Source organism: Rhodnius prolixus, unplaced genomic scaffold (assembly GCF_049639745.1).
Source record: "Rhodnius prolixus isolate KJV_2025 unplaced genomic scaffold, Rpr scaffold_12, whole genome shotgun sequence".
NCBI classification, from domain to species: domain Eukaryota; kingdom Metazoa; phylum Arthropoda; class Insecta; order Hemiptera; family Reduviidae; genus Rhodnius; species Rhodnius prolixus.
The window spans coordinates 7105546-7129215 of record NW_027411635.1 but is presented as its reverse complement, the minus strand read 5'-3'; the positions used below and the strand labels follow the sequence as shown (position 1 = coordinate 7129215).

The following is a 23670-nucleotide window of genomic DNA, read 5'->3' as shown; positions in this document are numbered from 1 at the left end:
CTATTTGTTCCCCAATATGAAGAAATGGCGGGAAAAAGATTTTATTCAAACGAGGAGGTGATTGCAGAAACGAATGGCTATTTTTCAGACTTGGACAAATCCTATTATTCGGAAGGGATCAACAAACTAGAGCAGCGTTGGACGAAGTGTATAAGCCTAAAAGGAGACTATGTTGAAAAATAAAAAAGGTTTACCCCAAAAAATTAAGTAGTTTTTATTTTTGCACGGACTTTTCAAACGACCCTCGTAAATGTAACACCTTCTTTGCAATTGAAGTCACATTGGGATAACAGGGCGAGGCAGGCTGTGTTGGAATTGAACAGTGTTTGGGCTGGCCTAATTACGAATGAGTATGTACCGATTCCTGCAAAAAAAAAGTGGGGTAGTTAACTCGGTTTCAAGAGCTGTCCTTACGTACGGTTGTCAAATTTGGGGTGCCCAGTACTCGGAAAGATTAGAGAATGTACAGAGGCATACATTAAGAGACCGTATCGTTTGCCGAAAAATACACCCAATTATGTTCTCTACTTAGAAACAGATGCAAGCCCAACTCAATATTTAACTCAATATTTTTGAGTTAAATTAAAAAGATTTTGGATTTAGATGATAATCGTTTAATTAAACAATTGGCACTGGAAATAATTAGTAAACAAATTTTGTGTTCTAAAGATTTGGCCAATTGGCTTCAAAAGTTGGATTGTGAGGTTAGTTTAGATTTCCAGTCTCCTGACAGGTTTGGTGCAGAAATTAACAAGATTATTAATGCTTTGAATCAGTACTACATTAACTTTAACATTTCCAAAGCTCTTAATAATACGTACCATAAGATTTGTAGTAAGTTGTCTTTCAAAGTAAATTCTACTTATATTGGTTTGGATGCCTACAGCGTAGGGTCTAATTATGAAGATTAGAGGAGAGCTACTTGACCTAAACTATAAGCCATATATTCAAGGAAGAAACTACAAGGTGCAGTTAGTGCAATATGGGCGTCAATGAAGATGTATTTCACTTTCTTGGTCATTGTAGAATATTGCTGCACGTATACTTTTGGTTTTACATGTTTGAATATTCTATTTTATTGTTTTTAGTTTATAATTGAAAATATTGTAATTTCAAACTCGTATTTTGTACGGAACATAAGGTACTGAACATGGGGTGAAAATTATAATGATTATTATTATTATATACAGTTTCAAATACCATAATTTAGGATATCTAGGAATAATACCGAAGCTGCTGCGTGTTTCTGTTACACGAGAGATGATATTAGCCGCTGTTGAGACATACTATACTAATCGGTTGATAGGGGGTGAGTGAAGAAGACTCCAGAGTGGGGATAATAGAGGTTGGCTTAATGCTGTCGGCTCGGCGAGTGTTTCATTGCATCAATGGGAGTCGATGTTGCCCCGTGTCTCGGATGGTCGATTACCTCGTAAAATGTTAATCAGTAAGCTAATTTAAGTGCACAGTTCTTAGTGTTTTCTCGTTAAGTTCATCAAAAGTTGTATAACACATTGAGTATATTGAGGTATGTATTCATTTGAATAGATAATATTGCTTTTTCAAATATATCTATATATATATTTTTTTTTAATCTTTGGTTTTTGTTCGGTATTTTTCGGTAATGTTCGTGTAATGATCAAATATTGTGCTACGGGCAGACTAGTTGGCTCTCTCTCAGTCGTTTTGTCCTGCCTGCTCCGCAATGTCACGCCCCGCTGTCCATGGGCGCTGTAAGTCAGTGTAGGCTGCGCGACTGGCAGCCGGGCGAGATGATGCTAGAGTCCGGAGGTGGGCTCTATCACCCCTTCAGGCCGGCAAAGTCCTTCACCATCGAGGCTATCCTGGGCCTAGGAAGATCGGCTGCCGCTACCACTGCTTTGGATTACTCAGCTACAGCAACAGGTAAGACTACACTTTACCAAATTGCTAATTAGTTTAGACAATCAATCACTGTACCTAGTAATGAGAGTAATAAATATTACTGAAACTTTGAAAGCTTTGTAATAAATCTAAACTTTGGCAGCCATCTTCAAATATACCCATACTCTGCATATCTTGTGAGGGTCAATCTGGACCAATGATAAATCCCCTTTCAGCCAACCCTTTCGCGGATCTCACCTTGTAGCCAGTTGATTTGATTTTGCTGAAACATCCGAACAGTAATTGTGAACAATGGCTTTGAATTCAAGGATTTTCGTACAAAAGAATTCCTTTCTACCGCGGGCCAGATAAGTAGTTGGCAGGTTAAAGTGAGGCCAAATATTAAAAGTACTTAGTTCTGTAGGAATTTTAAATATTGAGGCATATATTATTGATCTTGGTTACATTTAGCAAGATTTTTTCTTGTAGAAACGCAATAAAAATCAGTGTGTGCCTCAGTTAGTTACTGCAGACATTCAGTGTAGGTACCTTTAATTCTGTACAAAGTATGTTAATTATTGTTTTTTAAATAATTGAATAGTTAAAAATAATAAATAATATAATTGAATAGTTAAAAATAATAAATAATATAATTGAATAGTTTAAAATAATAAATAAAATAATTGAATAGTTTAAAATAATAAATAATATAATTGAATAGTTAAAAAAAATAAATAATATAATTGAATAGTTAAAAATAATAAATAAAATAATTTAATAGTTTAAAATAATAAATAATATAATTGAATAGTTTACAGTTAAACAAGAATGTGAATAGAAGACACAATCTTTACAAATAAAATTTATTTAATTGATCTAAATTTGACGGACATTAATTTTTCATAAGTCAAAAGACAAACTTTTTTTAAACTGATTCCGAATTACAAAATGTCTGAATAAATCATTTATTTTTATTTGCAAACAATTTAAGACTTTTTTTAGGCATTTATTATAAATTATTTATTTATTTCGTATTTGGGAAGACCCATAATAATAATAAATGGAGTTTTGTTCTATTGAATATATACAATACAGATAAATGTGCATAATCTGACGGACAAAAAACAAAATAATAATAATAATAATAAATAATAATACAAAAGATTAATTAACAGCAAAAAGGAAAAATTATTACATAATATATAATAAATAATAATTACAAATCTTCCACCATAACAACATTAACTATATTAATAATAAATGTAAATAACTAAAATCGTAAAAACCTAAAGACTCATACAAACCATTTATAAATAAAAAAGTACTCTTGTTTTGACATTTGTAAATAATTACTTGTATCTAATACTAATAATAGCAATAATAAAGAAATTATACATACAAACCATCAGAAAAATCTTTGAACTTCTATCTTTAAATAATTTTATTTACTAATTATAATTATAGACTTAGGATGGAAGATTTGCGAGGAATCGGTCAAATAAAACAACTCGTCTTTTTGCCAACGTTTCGACAAATATATTGTCCTCTTCAGGGCCTGGATATTACAAATACAAAACAATTGACAGAGTCAGTAACATAGAAAAAACAGTAAAAATCAGTAATACCAAAATAAACAGTAAAATACACTAAATTCTTTATAATTATTGAAACTTATGTGGCTCTGCGGGTTGGTTGAGTTACAGAAACTAAGAGCCAGAAATGGAGAAGTTACACGGGAATTTTGGTAATTACAATTGAACAGATACAATAGACTAATTACAACAAAAGAGTAAATACAATAAATATTGGGAAATTTCTTTAAACAACACAAACCGTTAAACACAAAACACAGGAGAAACCAAATAACCCTTATGCACTAAATAACAAATAACCAAAAGATTTGAAGTAAATTTAAAAAACCCAGCAATAATTATGTACAAAATTTGGATATCTATTTATTTTTTAATGATAAAATTGTAGCAGTTGGCTAAATTCGACGTGTCTGTCCTAAAGTTAACTGTGTTGTTCTGTTTTACTATGTTTCAAGAAAATTTCGCTTATACTGTTTTTTTTCCCTATCGAGTACTGTCACATTCTGAAAGTCAAAATTGTGTTTGTATTTTACTGTTTATTTTTGTATTACTGATTTTTCTATGTTACTGACTTTGTAAATTGTTTTGTATTTGTAATATCCAGGCCCTGTAGAGAACAATATATTTGTCGAAACGTTGGAAAAAAGACGAGTTGTTTTATTTGACCGATTCCTCGCAAATCTTCCATCCTAAGTTTAACAATTTGCGGTCACGAAAACTAAATATTGATACAGAAATATATACAAAGTTTTGAGAAAATGCCTTGACTAGAAATAACTTTTTAGTCAAAGTATTAGGTATTCACTTTCTCAAAATTAGCTCCGAGAATTTTCTGTAAACTCGTATATTCCATACATAGTACCTGGATTTGTAAAATGTTTACTTTTATCACTTATTTTCTATTAAAATTCATTTTAGAGAAGTTCTCTTTAATAAACATACTTGTATGTGAAAATAAAACTCAACTATTTAATGTGTATAACTTTTTTACAAATGCATTGAGACTACGTAGTGCTTTGCTACAAGAGTAATGTCCAGTTTGTGCTCACTAGAACGAATAATTTGTGATTTTGTACTGCCTAGATTCCCGTTTATTATCATAAAGTTGATGTTATTTCCTTGAGCTACCTCTGATTTTGTTTCCTTTTGAATATGAGCAAAAGAAAAAATCAGTTTATGTACTATTGAGTGTCATTTTCCTTTTCTATTTAAATTCACCTACAGTTTTATTAAGTTTAATTTCAGTAAAAGTTTGTTAATTTCAATTATTTTTGTACCTTAATTCTTATAACATAGTAAAAGGCTAACTCTTTCAGTAACACGCTACTTTGTATAATACAGAAATAAAATAAAGAGAAGTTCTCGAAGCTAGTGATTCGTTTAATCTTCCCTGTAGCGTTTTCTACGGTTACAATTGTATAGTGTTGATAAAAACCATAATTACTCAATTATTAGAAGTTTGAAAACTATTTCGGAGATACTACTTTGAGAATTAGTCAGAGAAAGTCATGCGAGAATACAAACCAGAATTTTTTAACCACAATAATAAATATCTTTAGGAAGGGGATTTTAGCTATGCGGTTAGCATATTAGATTCCCACGCGGAGATCCCTGGATTCGAATCCGGCTGCTGGCCCTTAAATTTTTTTTTTTTTCTTCCTAGGAGCTTCTTTACAGCTCACAGTTTTGTCTGTAACGAGAGAACACTATCCGAAGGCCGGCAGTACACTGAAAAAAGCTTCGGGAGCCATTAACCTCAGATGTTGACGCGTCTTATATCATTAAAAATAAAATAATAATATCAACATAAAGATAATACTCTTGGTTATAAACGATTAGAGGGAACTTTAAAAACAATGGTACCATTTTAATTTTATGCCAGTAATTTGTATAAATGTCAGACCTGAAAACTTTATTAAAAGTAATGCGGACAAGATCAAGGAAGTCGCTTGAACATAAATTCGTTAACAGCTCATTCCATGTATGTACGACATACAAATGATGTATGACGACTCGTACATTATTTCATCGCATTTTTCCAATTTTTTTTTGTTTTTATGTGGTTAATCCGGCCCTCGATTAACCGGCTCTCAGTTAACCGGGATTCGGATTTACCGGGGATCATGTTGAGTCATCATAAGAACACCTGGATCGGCGCTGAAACAAAAGTTAATTTTCGGTGCCGACAGGAAAATTTTTTGTCTTCCGATCTAACATAATTGTAGGCGTGGCAGCAACTCTTTTATACCTGATTTTCTTGAAGGATCATTATGTATGTAAGAACCTAAAATATAGTGCAATTAGTACTGAATTTCTTGGGATTTACGTGTCGTAAATAGTTGATTTTCAACTTCACGGTTATATGTAATATTTTTATGGATAATTACGGGCATTATTTTAATCTTCCCAGAGAGCAGCCTAATCTCAAGCTAGTCTTCAGTGTTGAATCAGTTCGTCCTACAGAAAACATCTTTCGTTTGCCTCCTTTCGGTCGAATTTTTATTTGACTTACGCAATGGAATCCGTTAAGAAAACTGGTGCTAAACGTAAACGTATTTGTTTATCTATCGAAGATAAAATCCACATCGTAACAGTAATGTATTACTATAGTAATACTGTGTATTCGGTTTAACCGGGATTTCAGTTTTCCGGGGTGGGTATAGCCCGGTTAATCGAGGTTGTACTGTATGTAGAGATTCTACAATACGCGGATGAAAACGGGTCTAGCCACTTTTACAATGCAATAAGTAAGTACACTTAGTTGGTCAAAAAAAAACATCTGGTTGATTGTAGCAAGAACAATCGACTAGTCATGAAAAAATCAAAAATACAAGAACTTGTCATAAATGCTAGATAATGAATTGAATTACAGTGTATTAATTGAAGAAAAATATAAGAAGTTAAGTAGACTGTGTTAGTTGAGGAGGCGACTATAACCGTAGTACTGACAATCGAAGACGCCCTATTATGTGCACTGTTCCATTCAAGTGATGGCCTACGAGGTCTGATATTGTGAGAAAGTGCACCAATGAAAGTATTTAGGACAACAAAAGAGGGTAATTAGAATAATATTGGTGTTATATTTTTCAATCAATGTGATCAATTGTAAACAAAAAAATCCTCATTTGTTTTGAACGTAAAAGGAAAGATCAAGATAAAAGTGATACTGCAAAGAAATCTGTACAATGTTTGCACTCATCGTATACAAACGAATTTTAAAGAAGCCTCTTTTAATATATGGCCACAAAAATCTACAATCGTTCGCAGGAATCTTTACTTCACTTCCACAAACTAAAGTTCAAATCTGAACTTAAAAGGAAATTAATAGTGCAAAACTATTACTCAATTGACGAATATCTTAAATCATTGAGTAAAATTGAGACAATTCTGTATCATTGATACTTTATAAATAAAGTGAATAAATAAAATAAATAAATATGTCTTTGCAATGAGAGGTTTAGAGATAGTATTGCAACTTTCAAGAAAAACTCTTAATTTCCAGATCTATTTAGAAAAGTGGTTGAACGGTTGAGAAATTTTAATCGAACTCAGAATTTAAGCTTGTAGAGGGCGCTAACAATGATGCCGTCTAGCCCCCCAGAAGAATCTGAGAATAGGGACTAGGGCACATCGATAGTCATCCTGGCATCCGCGCCTCTCAAAGGTTGATGGCGCAACGATATTTTTGGCCGCGCTTGAATAGCGACGTAGCCATGTGGGCTAAGTCATGTATAGCTTGCCAGAGGGCCAAAGTTACAAGGCATACTGTTACCCCGCTCGAAGGATTGGTCAAGTGGGACGCTTTCAACATGTCCATTTGGACATAATTGGTCCTCTGCCTCCATCAAATGGCAAAAGGTACTGTGTGACGTTCATCGACCGGTTTACACGTTGGCCAGAAGCAATACCCGTAGAGGACATCACGGCGGAGACTGTCGCTGTTGCCTTCTACGAAGGATGGGTAAGCAGGTTTGGAGTGCCTGCGAAAGTGACTACCGACCAAGGACGCCAGTTCGAGTCTGATCTGTTCCACCGCCTGACAGTTTTCTTGGGCACTCAGCGGGTGAGAACAACGGCATATCACCCTCAGGCCAACGGCTGCATGGAAAGATGGCATAGGTCCTTGAAGAGCGCACTAATAGCCCATTTAGATTCTGCTAATTGGAGTAGGTTGTTGCCCACTGTCTTACTAGGACTCAGGACGACCATTCGCGAAGACGTGCAGGCAAGTGTTGCCGAAGCAGTATATGGACAGTCATTACGACTCCCGGGAGAGTTCCTGGCTCCTTCGACAACAGAGGACCCCAACGTATTGATATAGGAGCTAAAGGAAGCGATGCGCAAGCTTACTCCTGCGGCCTTTCGCTCGAGCAACAGAGCAGTATTCCAACCTCAGGAATTAAAATCATGCGAACATGTCTTCTTGCGTGAAGATAAGGTTAGGAAGCCGCTGCAGCCTCCATACTCAGGCCTCTACAAAGTTCTCAAACGGGGAGAGAAGACATGCGTTATCCAGCTGGCTGACAAAGAACTGACTGTGTCACTGGATCGTATCAAACCCGCCTTCTTGTTGGCAGCCTCAACAGAAGAACCCGCTCCAACCAAAGAGAACAACTATCACACTAGGAGTGGTCGTCAGGTCAAACGTAGCGTGCGATTCCTCGACGGCATCATTGGGGGGAGTGATGTAGAGGGCGCTAACAATGATGCCGTCTAGCCCCCCAGAAGAATCTGGGAATAGGGACTAGGGCACATCGATAGTCAAGGCTATCGATGTTGACCACCTTCCTTTTTGCGGGGCTTAGGATATAACCAGAGAGAGTTTTCAGATGGTGCTCTGGTGGCGGCGTAAGAAGAGGTTCTTGTTTTCTGATCTTGTTAATCATAGAAGGTTGCAACCTGTATTGTTCTATATTATTTTAGTGTTCGCACTTAGTTTAGTTACATGTTTTTTTTTTATGTTATACTGTAAGAACCATATAATAAATATTTTGTACATTTCAATGTGTGCTCATTAACCAGTTACCACCCAATACTCCAACAAGCTACACATATTTACTTACACTTTATTTGAAAGCCTAACAATCTTCTTCCCGCATAAGTAACCTCATTTACTGGATAAATGTTAACAGAAAACAGATCTACATTTACAAATGACTGTTCCCAATTTAGAGCAAAAACATCCCAGCTATTTTGGGGCAAAATTTCTGGGGGAAATGGGGGGAAAAAACATACATCTATCGGTCCCCCCAAAAAAATGGGATCTCACTTAATCAGTTTGCAAAAACGCGGAAGTTTATTTTTGTTACAGATTTATGGGTTGAGTAAAGATTGTTCAAAAGAATTAAAAGTTTTGTAACTTCTTTAGCGTGAAAAATACAAAAATCAGATTGGTGTCAGATAGACTTGCTATTCGGTAGGAAACAGTTTAAAGAACAGTTGATAGGCAAAATTTGAAGTGCCTCTCTTGAAGGCACTAAGTTAATGATAAGTGGGATTATGATACGCAGTCACGATTTTTGAGATAGTTTAGGTAGTATAAACGATAAACGAAAATCCAGAAATGAACTTACGTATCTTCCTGTCTATAATGTTTGCTGATGTTGTCTCTGTTGTACTTAATGCATTGGATGTTTTCAATAACTGATATTTTTAGGAATTTCTTATATTCTATTTTGTATTTATGATCAACTACTACAGAAACTTTGCTAGGATTTCTGGCTCTTTTTTTGTGGATTTTGTGATTGGCAATGCGAGCCTGTTACAGGTTGGCAGGTTTCTTTTTTTGGCAAGGAAGGCGGTACTGAACATTTATCGTCTGGTGAGAAGTAAAAAAACGTTCCTTTTTAGAAATTCATAAAATGTTTAGGATGGCCTTTTTAGGCAGGATTAGTGTTATCTGAAGATTAAGTAAAGTTAAGTAATCGCCTATTTTTTTTTCAGGCGGAGCTCAAAGTACAAATACCAATTAGTTATCGTGGACGGGGGTGGAAGCTCATACTTTACTATAAGCAATTTTTTTCTACCAAATAAGAGTCACACGCGAGATTCGAACTGGGTATCTCCCTCTTACGAAGCCACGTTCTTGACCACTGGACCAACACCCGCACCTAGTTAATTGTACAATTGCTGAAGGAAAGATGCTATGGCCAATTTTAGAAGGCTATCCACTTGTGCAGGATATAGGAATGGAGAACCTCTGTAGCCTGTATCGAGACGTTGTGTGATGGAAGTGCAACATCTATTTGTATGTGCTGATTTTACGAACGTTATAAGAGCCAACAAAATACTCGAATTAGAAACCAAATAGCAGATTTAGGTAAATACTTAAAAGCGAAGAAGGGGACCTGTCTGAAACCCTCAGGCTTCTATCCTTTTTTTTTTTTTGAAGCCTTTCAAAACCAAAAGGCCCCAGAGGTCACTGAATAATGGCTAACCAGAAGTTTATTCACTGCTTGCTGAAGAGCCGAGACGGGAATGAGGCAGCTAGCTCACAACATCTTTCTAAAAAGATATGACTACATCCGCTTAACATACTTCTTTGTTAGAACGTATATGAACTAAGGAAGATTACTATCCTAGTCTAACAAAACATTGCTGGGGACAGTATCTGTAGATCTCCTTAACAAAAATTTACAGTTTAAAATGTTAAGTATAAGTGTTGATTAAACGCCAAAAGGTACAAAAAGAGCAGATCGTCGCTTTAATGTTACGTAGGGGATATGTGAATAAAGTGTTGCGCGTAATGAGTGATGATAGGTTGCCGAAAAAGCTGGCTATGATGGCAATTAATAGGCGGGTGTGTTGGGTTGAGCAGTGGCACTCATTGTTAAATAAGCATAATCTATGTATGGAAGCTAATAGGCCTTTGGCAGAACAGTGGAGCGAGCTATCTAGTACATTACTGAAAGCTATTGTTGATCATGAAAAGTGTAAATTGCTAGAAGCAGCAAAAGATAGTTCCACTCATTCAGTTTACCCCTTTTTAAACTTTTCACTGGCTAACCATTATCTGTGTACACAAACATTTCAAGATTGCAAATTAATTATAAAAGTAAGATCAGATATGCACAACTTGACACATAAACCGTGGTTAAACGATAGCACGCTCTTCTGTCCGCTTTGTAATCTGCTTATAGCTGAGGACCTTCATCATTTCATGGCGGAGTGCCCTACTTTGGCGGAGTTCAGAATGCGTTTTTTTGGTTCCGCATATTTAACTTCCGTTAAATGTTTAGAACTGTTAAACGGTTGCAACTGGGTTGCACTTAGTAAATTTGTGCATTACGCTTATGGCTATAGAAATTTAAAAAATAAAATAAAATAAAATAAGAAAAATAAATAAATAAATAAAACTATATTTTGAGAAATGAATAATTTAATTGCAACTCTCTCTCCAATCACAATATAATATATTTACAATACAATAACTTAAAATCCATTTATCATATATTTTAAATTTAGTGTAAAAAATATTATTGTTCAATTTGTAAAAAGAACTTTGGTTAAAATATTTTGTCTATTGTATTGTTATTGTACGGAGCTCGCCTGACGGTCTTTGACCAAGGCATTTACGTTTTTTAGATTTTTTAAAGTATTTTTGTTCTGTTGTACAATAAACGTTTAAATAAATAAATAATGTTACGTAGGGGAGCCCTAACCCTATCATCCTACCAAATTTCATCAAAATCGGGCCAAGATTTACAGAGTAATTAGCAATAATAATTTTGTAGGGGGCCTTACATAAAGGGGGCTAACTCCTCTCCCACTTAATGTACAGCGTCGAGACCCCCGAAAGGCACATCTACATAAAATTCCGAATCGAATGACATCTCATTCATGAAAATCGGTTCACGCGTTTCGGCGCTACATTGTTTACAAAAAAGGTAACAACAACAACAAGAACAATTTTTGAAAATGCCGTTTTTGATCATTTTCAGCAACTTTTTTCTCAAAATCTATTAGATCTGGGTTGTTGCAAAAAAATTACAGCCATTAAGAAGGGTTTGCCCTATGTTTTAAAGAAAATTTGGGAATTTTATCTTTTATAGAAAAAGAGCAAAAAATTGTCAAAGTTGGGTGTTTTTCAACGTTACGCTTTTTCGTGCAGTTTTTGACGATCAACCCTTTTACAACTGTCCTACCGAACAGTTTTAATACAGCTCCGAGACTTTATTTCAGGTGTTTCTCAGATCGAGAACTGATTGGAGGGTGAACTGGATGGAACAGTGCCGGAAGTGAGACATTTGGTTTACCGATGGCTCCAAGATGGACTGTGGGACTGGGGCTGGAGTGTATGGGGTTAAACCCGAGATCTCTTGGGAGATATGCCACCGTCTTCTAGGCCGAGGTTCTTGCGATTAAAACCTGTGGATGGATCTTACAAAGCCACGGCTCTTGACCACTAGACAACACCCGCTCCTTACCTGAAGATTGCTTAAAACGGATGTTTCCAGAGTCTGCATGAGCAGACTCGTAAAACCTCGGTGAAAAGGGTTTTACATCTAATCACATCGGCTGGCTAAGTTGAATGCTCTGAACACTTGTGCTATCCACATTTAGATTGATATTGGAATGTTCTAGGATATTGGACGTTGCTAGCTTCTTTTTCAAGATGTTCTTGAACAGGATTGTATGGTGATTTAGAATGACGAGGAAGTGAACAGGCTGCCTAAATCGAGAGCGGTACTACCGCATTATTAGTGTGTTTGCGAGGAGACACTCATTCATTACGAATGGTTTAACGTGTAAAGAACGTAGGTTCATGATCTTTGGTAGAAATAGGATGATATTGGATGAGCATAGACTGTTTCTTAAGCCAGTTATCCCGGTCCAATGCCTGCCACCATCCAGTTTCGGACACCAAGGAGGAGTTCTCGCATCCTTCGAAACTCCATCGCGACCTCGGTCTGCCCACTCGTCGCGTACCATATTTAGCAACATGAATAGCTAGTTTTATTGTTTATTTTCCTTACATGTTTAGAAGTAAAATTATGCGAGCTTCATTCATTTCTTATTTACCTCAGAGCTTAGCAATGGCGATTTATTCTGATATTGTTTCTTTGTTTTATGCCTTTAAACTGAAAAAAAAAAAACATTATCACCGTCTCCTGAAGTCGTTATCTCACTATTTGTCGCAATATTCCCTCAATTAACTGGTAGCTCAGAAATTTCACAAAATACTTTAATAATTCATCCAACAAGTATTAAAAATACTTAAAAATAATTATGAAAAAATTGATGCTGAAAAAGAATAAAATAATCACCAAATTACAATAAATTACAAACTCAAAACTTTAGTTCCAAAAAAAAAATCAGTTCTTGAAAAATTCAACTTCACTCTTCGGCAGCCATTGAACAATTAGAGAGAGAACATTATTGCGAAGCAGCATTTATTCTCTTGAAAACTACAATAGTTTTGTGAGAAATGGATGTGCGGATCCATGCATTGCACATTCCACTAACTACATAAATGAAATGATGCAATGTGATTTAGGCCTTAATGTAGTTAAAGTGATTTTCTTATTTCTTTAACAAAATTAGATTATTTATTCAGTTTATTTTTTGAATTACGATTAAAATATGCCTTACTTCAGGGCGTATTTTCACGATACTGAAAATTTCGTTGAATCGTTTCTGTTTTAATGCATCTATGAATAATATCGAAGCAATTTTGGAGCAAAATTTTTATTGGTGTTGAAATTTCAATGAGAAAAATTCGTGGTGTGTTTTAAAACGAGAATTGGCTTGAAGATTTGGAATTATTTCCCAAATTTTACTAAAATATTAACTATATCATTGAAACTAGGTGGCCATTATACATAATAAGGCGCCAAGGTAGCCGAGCGGTTAGAGGCGAGACATGCAAAGCTAAGATTTATTGTTGTTACTGGATTCGATTCCCGGTCTAAGCCTTGGATTTTATTTAATGTTTAAGAGAAATTTACAGTAAAGTATGTTTGTTAGTCGCCTCCGTCCACGACACCTGATTTGGTAGTTGGACGTAAAGCCTGCCTGAAAAAAGTAAGCATTACTTACCTAACTTACTTTACTTTTTTTACTATGTGACTATTAATAGAGCTGCAATATAAAACTTAGCACAGTCTCTGTACTTTAATAACAATGATTTCATCAAAAATTATAGGAAAAATTGCATTCGACTTTTAGGCCTATAATTTATAATGGTAAAATTAATTTAAATTGTACAGAAAGTTATTCAACATTCGCAGATCTTTTTCTTACTGTAACTATCATAGTTTTAAGAGCCAAATTTTCCACTAAAATTCAATTTATTTATCTTAAACTTAAAATAGAAACTAATTCCAGATCAGATTTTTAGCCGTCATGACAATTCTAAAATCACCAGTTGCCAAATGAGCCACTCGCTGCACAACTTGATTAATTCCATAAGACAAAAAAAGCAGAAATGCGATGAAATAATGTGCATCCCTTTATAAATTTACCGTTATCATTTAGCGGCTGTTACTGTATTTGAGTAGAATTATTGCAAAGATTTACAATAGAGCACGGAGTTAATCAAAATGGCTTCTGAAATGAATTATTTATTATTCAATGACCAAAAAAGTTTTGCCGTTTAATGGTGTTGAGTCTTTATTATTTGGGAAATTCATTATAAATATAAAAAGCTATAACTGAACCAAGTGCTTTGACACTTAAATTTAAGATACGATATTTCAAAAAGTGGAGTTACTCGATTTGTGCAGTGGACGGCTCAACTATAGCACATGCTTCTCTAGATTATAGTGAAATATCGTTATGGCAGTAGAATTCATTTCTGCAAGATAGCTCGTCCATATTTCATCTTTAAAGTACATGATAATATTTATACGTAATACGTTCACACCATCAATCTTCGACTTTCTGCTAGGTTATGGTGTACGAAGAATATGCGTCAATCATTCTTCGTAAATGAAATCGAAAGCCTTTTGAATTTAAATCTTAGGTGGTGCCGAAAAGTGGGTAGCTAGCATTCTTAGAATGCTGGCTCCGCTTTTAGATTCTTAATGGAGCATTGGCAGTCTTTCGCAGAATACCAGCACTAAAACTGCAAAGCCGTCTACAGATATAATGTTTCTGAAGCCTTGGAGAACCGTGTTAATTTTGATGGCCCAATAGTTTGTTTCATATCACCGTATGTCCGCCTTGAGGCAGCGATAAAATTTTTCTACTTTTTCTTTTGTATGGGGTTGAAACACCACAATTTGGAACTGCTTTATCACTTGCTGTTAATTGAAGTTGTGAAACCTGTTCCTCTGAATCCTGTTTCGGCGGTTATATCGGCTATGGGTATCACCTCAGTACATGGAAAAAGAACTGGGATCAGCCCACGTTAACTTCGTGGATATGTTGGAACCGTTGTCCAGTATGTGTGGGAATTGTTGAAAGGAGGCGTTTAGAAGAACGGTAATCGCAGCAGCGTCACCATTCTCCATCTTTCTTTGTAGCCATTGGACGACGGTGGTTTAGATAGCTGGCAGATTTCCAGGTTCTCCATCATGGCTTGGAATTCTCTCTTAAAACTCTTTCAACATGGCTTTGAACTGGTTAATGACGGTATAATTGATGCTGTGGAATGTTAGGCTATTGGTCGCTTTGGCGTTAGAAGACGATAAGTAGATTGTGCTTCTTTAAGTAAATCGGCCCCAATGATACAGTATTTGACACAGTTAAGGTGAACGCTAAACAAAATGTGTGTGATGGCGTAGGCCATACGCAAGACCTTTGTATCTGTTTAAATATTGTATTTTAAGTAGAGAAAATGGTGGTAATATAGAACCCAGCTGGTATTATGGAACCCTATAATATTTTGGCAGCAAGTGATCTTGTGTTAACAGTGTCTGGCTCAAACTGTAGCTAGATAGCGGTAGTGTGCAAAGCAGGGTGGTTGGTTCAGTTGCTACTGTATGTTCATTTTGAAATTTCCAATTTAGTTTTTATCGATTCTTGAAAACTTTAAGGAAAGCAAGTTCAAACTGTTATTTTTGTTTTGCTATCAAACAAAATAGTGGTAGTTATCCGCACTACATATTGCTTCAAAGGGATGTATTGCAGCGATTTTCATTTGTGAATCAGTTCTTATGTCTCCCACTTTTTTTGTTGATGACATATCAAATCAAAGATAGCGATATTTGTAAGATGGAACCCTGTTCTACACTCGCAGTAGAAAAATTTCATGGGGTTCCATATTGCAAGCATTACAAGCAAATCACTTATATTTCTGGGAGAAACAAGAAGAAGAATCTAAAATGGGTCTAAACAAAAAGCTGCAAAAATATTCATTGTACCTAAACCCACTCTACGGCGACTTGCAATAAAAATACTGAGGTGTTCCGCACCTCAAGTCAGAGGCACCACTTTCACTTTTTTCCATAAAATTGAAGGTTGCTCATCTGGTGGTTGGAGGAGAGTGAATTTGAAAAACAATAGTTGCAAGAGTAATATATAAAGCTAATAATTACCAGAGAAAGCAATACAATTTTTTTGAAATGTCTAGCATTGGTAAGTCAAAAACAGAGAAGGGTTCCATATTACCACCACTTCCTCTATTGTTTGCGATTTTCCTCAAGGTCTATCAGTTTTCATTCAAACCTTGTACCCATGGTTTCTTGAAGAAGGCTCTCCTTTAAAAGGTCACCTGAAAACAATGTATGGTTTTATCAGCTTCATATATTAAGAAAACTAAAAGCATTATCAGAATTTGGGCTTCGGAAAAAAAAGAAAACTAGCTATCATACATGTATATAATTTAACAGATTTCTACTAATCCCACCACGGCGTCCACATTTATTTAAGGAAAACAAAATATTTGAAGACCATTTGACGTAGAAACGACAGTATGCCAAAGCCGACTATGTCCATAGCAGATTTTTAAATTTAATTTTAATTTCGTTTCTTGTTTTGGTAACTAATTACCTTCACTACGTGTAGTAATCCACGTGATTGTTACCAGACTTTATAGTAAATTATATTTACAAATTTAATACAGGCCAGCTCTCTGTTTTGCACATATTGATACACATTCCAAATGGAGTTTAGTTCTTCAAAGATTTTGATAGAGTGTTGATTTCAGTCTTCTTGAAGCTGTAGGCTCGCCAAGTTTATAATGAGATGTAGATGGCATTGTGTGAAATGTGAGGAATAAGTTGTCTGTTAGTTTGGTCATCTGATATGCGTATGGCTTGACTGTCCAGTTCTCTGTATATTTGGGTGTTCCTGGTAAACCATGGTGGCGTTCTGTGCAATTCGTAGTACTTTATTGAAAAGTCCGTTCATATTTTATAAAAATAAGACAGGTATCACTAGAATAGAATTGAACTAGTCAAATTATATAACCAAACTATAATATTTTTAAGTCAATAAGTGCTATTAAATGATAATTACGGTCGAAGAGGTTTCCATTCTTTCCTTGACAACCGTCCAATCAAATTGTCTGCTTTCACACTCGAGCCTTGTATGAGAAGGCTTAAGTCTCAGGGTACGGATTTTTAAGAGCAAAGAATCATGAAAGATTATACATACTTGGATTTACTACGCAATAATACAATTTTCGATTCCAATATCCCATTATTTGCTGTTTTATTTTTCGTTCAAACATTAAATAACTTAGATCCTAACTGCTAACTTATTCAGTCAAATTTGAGTTTAAAATAACTAAAAATGATCACAATGATCTCAATTCTCTACTGTTTGTGTACGCACGAGTGTGCTAAAGTTAGGAAGAAACTGCGGTTTGGTATCTTTGTAAATACTGTTTTGAGTCTTCCAGTTGTTGTATGTAGTTTCGAACATCGTCAAAATATAGTTTCTATGTCATTAAGAGAACGAATTATAAAATCTATCAGTGCATTAAATAGTATTGAGTATATATTTGTTATAATTATTTAAAAATTGTTGGAATTGAAACTTAGAAGCAAAAGTTATATGAAAATTTACGATTGTAAATTGCATACTATGGGTAATTTAGAGTGTGCCAGTAGAATTTCTATCTACACTGCACCCGTCTATCTATCTTGCAATTCTAGTCAGGGAAAGCGTTTACTAAGATGTTTATTGTGTAAAATGCTAACTACTTAAGAAAACAATTGTGTATACAGGTGACCGGGAACGAGACAGCAGTCGAAAAGGGAAATGCAAGAGGGTGAGGACAATCTTCACGCCGGAACAGTTGGAACGACTGGAGGCAGAATTTGAGCGACAGCAGTACATGGTCGGACCCGAGCGGTTATATCTGGCCCACTCGCTGCACCTCACCGAGGCACAGGTATCTCGCTTCTGTGTGAAACACACTTACATTCTAGCACACTTGGATGCAAAACAAAAACAGAACCTACTTCTTGTAAAGGACGGTCTACAAAGGGAAGAGATTAGCTATGCGGTCCCATGCGGAGGACCTGGGTTCAAATCCAGCTGCCGACCCTTAGGTTTTCTCTTTCTAGGAGCTTCTTACAGTTCACTGTCCGGTGATGGACAGTGTTGTCTGTTAGGAGGGAACCCTGTCCTGAGGCCGGCATAGTCAATCTAATTCTACGTAGTCAATGCAATGGGATCAACCCACTTTTTAAAACATTTTTAAAATGGCGGATTTATTTTGTCTTTCACTACGGATTCTTTAGTTCACGTTTGAGTTTTGTTCTGCAGCTCTATGAAGAATGAATCTTTTTAGAAATAATTTGTTCTTGTTCTGTTTAAATAAATAGTTAGGTATTAATTTAGAGAATTTTCAAATGATCCACTTCATCTAAGTAAACTATTTACTATTTGTTTTTGTTTTACAATCGAGCACTATTGTTAAGGAAATTCAATTTTCTGTCAAGCAGGTGAAAGTGTGGTTTCAAAACCGTCGTATCAAATGGAGAAAACAACATTTAGAATTACAACAGCAGAGGCTTGCAGCGTTGAAGAAACGATCCGCATCGGAGACCAGCGACGATTCAGACGAAGAAGCACAAGCTAGGCCAACACCTAAGTATAACAATACATGATAGTTTGTTCGGCCATGTTATCTACCTGTACATACATGTATACATTTGTCTCTGTCGCCCTTCCTTCACTAAATCTCAATTTTTATTTTTTTTTAAACATTAAATGCACGGAACAACTTAAGCACTATTGTAATCTGAGAGTAATTTCAGTGAGCTTCTTTTTATCTTAAATTCTTTTTTGAGAATATCGTCCACACTCTGAGTGGATGGTATTTATATCCGGGAAGGATTTTAAAAAATCACGTACCCTGACAACCAAGGAACAAATAAAGCATGCAGAATGAGAGAAAACATGCTGTAAAGCAACAATTTCAGCTGTGTGTGGACTCCTTATCCATTTTGTTATTTAAAAAAAAAAAAATTGATTATTTTCTCTTACTTCAATTCTTAATGTTCCATTTTAACAAAATTCTTTTTAAAATTATAATTTTTACTACACGTTTAATTGCCTTTAATATTGCGTATTATCTCCTCTGGACTTCTAATGCCAGAGAACTCATATCACGAACTAGCGATTGCAGCGCAATCTGACAGTCATTCGAGGCATTTCTTCTTCTCTTGTCACTATCTCCACAAGGGGCTTGACCCGCTAACAGAGGGTTACTCTTTGGAGAAGTTTTCTGAGCCTATCATGCCTAAACGTAGGCAAAGTCGACTTGGTATCATCGGCCCAAATTTTAGTAGTAAACATCCAGTATAGAAACCATTCTTGTCCCTGCTACCACTTCGTGATACGTCAAAGACATGAAATGAATACAAAAAAAAAACAATAAGAAAAATTGATATAATCTGAACTAAGGTCTAGAATTTAATTCAAACTAGGCAGTCAGTCACCTGCTTGACTAGTAAGTGATAAGTCACAAAGTGAGATTGACCATTAAATCAGGACAAAATATTATGACTGAACTCAGAGTTAAGCCATTAATCAGCTGATTTAATTCGACTTGCCGACTGTGGATTTTTGACAAAAATTTTGATTTTTTGCTAACTCTGATTCCAATAAGTTTAGATTAGAACTGCTAAAACAGGGAGTGTGAATGAGACAGAATAAATTATTTATTTAAAAAAAGCAATCAGATTCTATAATGTGACAAAAGTCTAAGGTTTTTTAATCTTATATTATAAAATAGTTTTTCACTACTTACTTTACTTAGTTTAATAAGCTTAGCGCTGGATATATTGGCCATAATTTTTTATCCATCTGTGAGCCAGCAATTCCATATCCTTCCCATATCAACGCTGTAATTTATCTTTCCAAGCAAAAAGCTCCAAATATCCTCATCAATAGAGCCTTACCGATTTTGAAAAGCTTAGAAGGTTCTAATATTTATTAAAAGTCTCTATCAAAAGTGGGAGGGAACTTATTGATATGAGGCGCCACGGTTGCCGAGCGGTTAGAGGCGACACCTGTAAAGCTAAATATGTATTGTGGTACTGGGTTCGATTCCCCAGTCCTAGGCTTTGGATTTTATTTAATGGTTAATGAAAGAAATTTACAGTAAAGTATGTTTGCTAGTCGCCTCCGTCCACAACACCTAATTAGTACTTGGACGTAAAGCCCGCCTGAAAAAGTAGGCATTACTTTACTTTATTTTACTTACTGATAGCTAAATCAAGTGGCAATAGTACAATAAAGTAAGAGATGAATATTAATATAACTTTGGCTACATTTAAAACAAAGGCTTACGGCACATTGATTCAATTTCGGTAGTTAGTTCATTAAATTATAATCATTCTAGACAGTTACAGCATTGTGTAGTGTTTTCAAATTATTACTTTTTTTCGGCAAAACCGTCCTTAAAAGTTGTAATAGCATGGATATAGTTTAAGTTTGACATTTTATTATTTTTACAGTAAAATACCTTTTTTACTCTACTGTACTTCAGACTTTGCTCTTCATTTCCATGGCAGAGTTAGCAGAAACCAGGATAAGATCTGCGTTTATAGACTCGGTGCTTGCTAGCTAGTTAAATAATGTAAAGGTGGGATCTCTTCAGAGGTCGTTAGGTGAGATCAGGTTCCAGAGAAAATTCAGTGTCTCTCTACCGGTTACTGTACTTTTTACGGCACTAAGTGCACATGCAACTTTATGGCATTTATTAAGATCAGCATGTGACATACAGGTTCACATTAATAACCTCTGCTGGTAAAGGCTGTGTACCCATGCTGAACCAAACTGATCTTGAACATTTTTACAGTACTAACAAGGACCAGAATACATCTTTTCGAGTTTGAAATAATCAACTCAGAGCCTCTGTTTAGACTTGACAGAGAAAAAAGAAACGGTCCACTGTTTAATTACTGTGTAATCGTTAGTTTAAAATATGATTCGGTACCAAAGTATCAAAATGCTAGAGGAGCTTACATTGCAAGAACGACAAAGCGAAAAAGAAAAGCCAGAATGTACGAAAAAGGGCAGGTTTCCAATACTAGACCTGCAAAGGTCGGCACAATAAGCATATTTTGGCGGTAGTTTACAGCTCACTTATGTTCGAATCTAATTTGAATCCTCTTTTATGTGTATTATTTATTAATTTTTTAAAACCCAAAAATTCGGAATTTTTTAATCCATCAAAGTTTCTTTGTTACACTTTGTACTTCGATGAAAGAGTTTATACGGCCAACTAAATTCTCCTGTGCGGGGTTTCACTCGCAAATTACAGATTATGGACAAGTGAGACTTCCTAATTCACTTGAAAGTTTTGTAATGCTGGAACCAGACCTGAGCTGGCTGTGTAGATACAAAGCCTTCCTCCTTTACTTTATTATTTGTAAAAGCGACGTTTATGGCGTATTAACTTTTTTAAAGTAGTATTACCCAAATTTTTAGATACAACTCGGCCATTTTAAACTGCATCGATCATTGATTCAAGCTAAACTGGAATTCAAAGAATGGATAATTGTAATTTGGTGAATAGTACACAGTACGCTTGAGCATTAAGAATGAAAGAAAACTATAGACTTTTGTTAAAACTTAATTAATTAAAATCATGTTTGTTCCGCTGAAACATGTACATACGCATATGTTTGATCCAGACAATGTAGAAACTAGTTGAACTAGTGTTATTTAGTACATTTTAAATAATAAGGTCTGTCCGAATGTAAAAGGCTGATGGTGAAGTGCAAAATAATTTATATCAATAAATATTGAATTTTCGATTTTGGTGACGGATTACAGAAGAGACAACGAGTCTATAGTGTCGGGCCCGTTGCAGTGTCCAAAATAACTGATTCATGCTTAAATATTTTAAGTTTATTTATTTCCAATCTACTCATTTAAATCTGAATCTACTCATAAAAATAAATAAATACTACGAGATTTATTATGTTCGCCACTGGGCTTGGTAATCATTGTTTCGTGAAATTCACTTCACAAAATACACGCACTTGCATCAAAAAGAGCCCCATTTCCTCTAGTCAAATAAGGTGCTTCTTTGTTTGTGAACTAATATTACTTGTTTGTTTATTGATTACTATTTATGTAATAAATCATTGTTATCAGTATTATTTGTTTTAAGTCTTATTATCTAATCTAATTAAATACTCTTAAGTAACAGGCCTGAAATAAAGAAAAGTTATGGGCCAGGTTTGGCTTTAATCCGTCATTACTTTTAATCTCATTTTCTGTGTAGCAGTTTGCTTGCTTAGCAGAACTCCTTCAAAACTACAGCAATATGCTTTGTACGCAAGTGCACACATCAAAATAAATCAGAGATCATGCAGTCATAATTTGTAGCTATGTACAGTCTACATTTTTGTTTCATGAAAAGGTATAAATAAGTCATCTGTTCACAAAGCTTCTGTATACTTCATATTATCTCAATATTCAAAGGCAGTATTTTATAAAGCTTTACTTCTACTGGTTCAATTTGTAAACATTTGCTTGAAACTAAATGTAATAGTTTTACTTGCTTTATTCATCTGTTTATATTTTTGTTAATGAAAGGCACCAACATCTGAGGTCATTACCCCTGCTTCAGTCTTCGTATGTGTCTAGAGCCTGTCAACTCTTTATTTATTAACTCATTTACGAATTTGAAAGCTCGGTAAAACCTTTGAGCATAAGGAGAATAACTCCGTTGCACAGTAAAAAATCAATAGTCACATACTAATTTATTTCATTTATTATATTTATTTGCTGTTCAAATTTAAAAAAAAAAATATTACGGATTGAACAAAAAAAAGTTTAATTAAAAAATGAAGTTCATTCATGCATTAATTAAAATAAATTCACATTAGTGAACATCACACCTACTCAATTAAATAGCTTAGCAGCAAAGTTCTTTTCCCAAACAAAAGTTAATCGGGAATAATTCCTTTGCGAATGTGTACTCAGAAACATTCTCCTTATAATATGTAAAGCTATCCTCTTAATATCACTAAAATAAAGTAAAAACGGTATTTACTATGCGGAAATAATCCTCCCACTTTTGAACAATTATCAATAAGTTCTATCCTTATAACAACATATCCAAAGACCAGAGGTTAAGATTAAGATTAGAAAACGGGACGGGACTTACTCCCCACGGCGCCGCAGCCACTAGAGCTTATTGTGCCTTCCCCTTTTGAGTCTAATAGTTGAAATCTCCCCTTCTAAAAAAATTGAGGACTTTCCCTACAAGGTCTTTTTGCGCTACAATCTCCTTTGGTCTCAAAGACTAGAGGGTAGTTTATTTTCTACTTTTTATGGTAAATTTTTTATGCATTGCTTTTCAATATTCAGGCACCTCAACTATATCTATGTAAAATAAATACTGAATAACATCATCGCTCCGAACTTTTAACCTTCAACTGTGCACATCTAGCCATCTCAAATTCCATTACACCTTAACAAAAACTTACAGTTTTAAAAGTTAAGTATAATGGTTAATTAAACGCCAAAAGGTAAAAAAATTAGCAAGTGCCCAACATTTCATTCATACCCCTAGAATCATATTTTTTTTAGGATGTATTAGATGTCACAGACCCTTGCGCTGGCCATTTATCACCCATAAATATTTTTCTGTTAGATTAATAAAAGAGGTATCTCATCATCATAGTTAGTATTAAAAAGGCACTTCATACATTCCAAATCCCTCAATTAACGCTATATCAAATTATTCTTTTGATTTGTCGTAATTCTGAATAATCCTCACATTCACTCGCACATTAAAAAAAAAAGGGAAAAGTTGGAGTTGGTCTTTTACTGTTGTAATTTGAATTTTGGAGTTAAA

The 23670-nt window shown here is 34.9% G+C and overlaps 1 protein-coding gene across 2 annotated transcripts; it reads left to right on the top strand.

Annotated features, from left to right (window-relative positions):
• The first annotated feature begins 1394 nt into the window (after window positions 1-1394).
• On the top strand, window positions 1395-18603 carry LOC141462090 (homeobox protein not2-like). Of its 2 annotated transcripts, none has more exons than XM_074143690.1 (4): window positions 1395-1528; window positions 1662-1905; window positions 17570-17736; window positions 18293-18603. In XM_074143690.1, exons 2-4 carry the CDS (start codon window positions 1725-1727, stop codon window positions 18455-18457), a joined length of 513 nt encoding a protein of 170 aa, XP_073999791.1. In that variant the 5' UTR covers window positions 1395-1528; window positions 1662-1724; the 3' UTR covers window positions 18458-18603. The 2 variants fall into 2 exon arrangements, with proteins under 2 accessions (XP_073999791.1, XP_073999790.1); XM_074143689.1 differs by having other exon boundaries at window positions 18290-18603.
• The last annotated feature ends 5067 nt before the right edge of the window (window positions 18604-23670 follow it).

What these genes read in the sequence shown, in the direction of transcription:
- LOC141462090 (XM_074143689.1), top strand. Translation starts at nt 1,725, where the DNA reads ATGGGCGCTGTAAGTCAGTGTAGGCTGCGCGACTGGCAGCCGGGCGAG. An exon ending in TTACTCAGCTACAGCAACAG is followed by an intron (nt 1,906 to 17,569) that starts GTAAGACTACAC and finishes TTGTGTATACAG; the next exon opens with GTGACCGGGAACGAGACAGC. An exon ending in TGCACCTCACCGAGGCACAG is followed by an intron (nt 17,737 to 18,289) that starts GTATCTCGCTTC and finishes TTTTCTGTCAAG; the next exon opens with CAGGTGAAAGTGTGGTTTCA.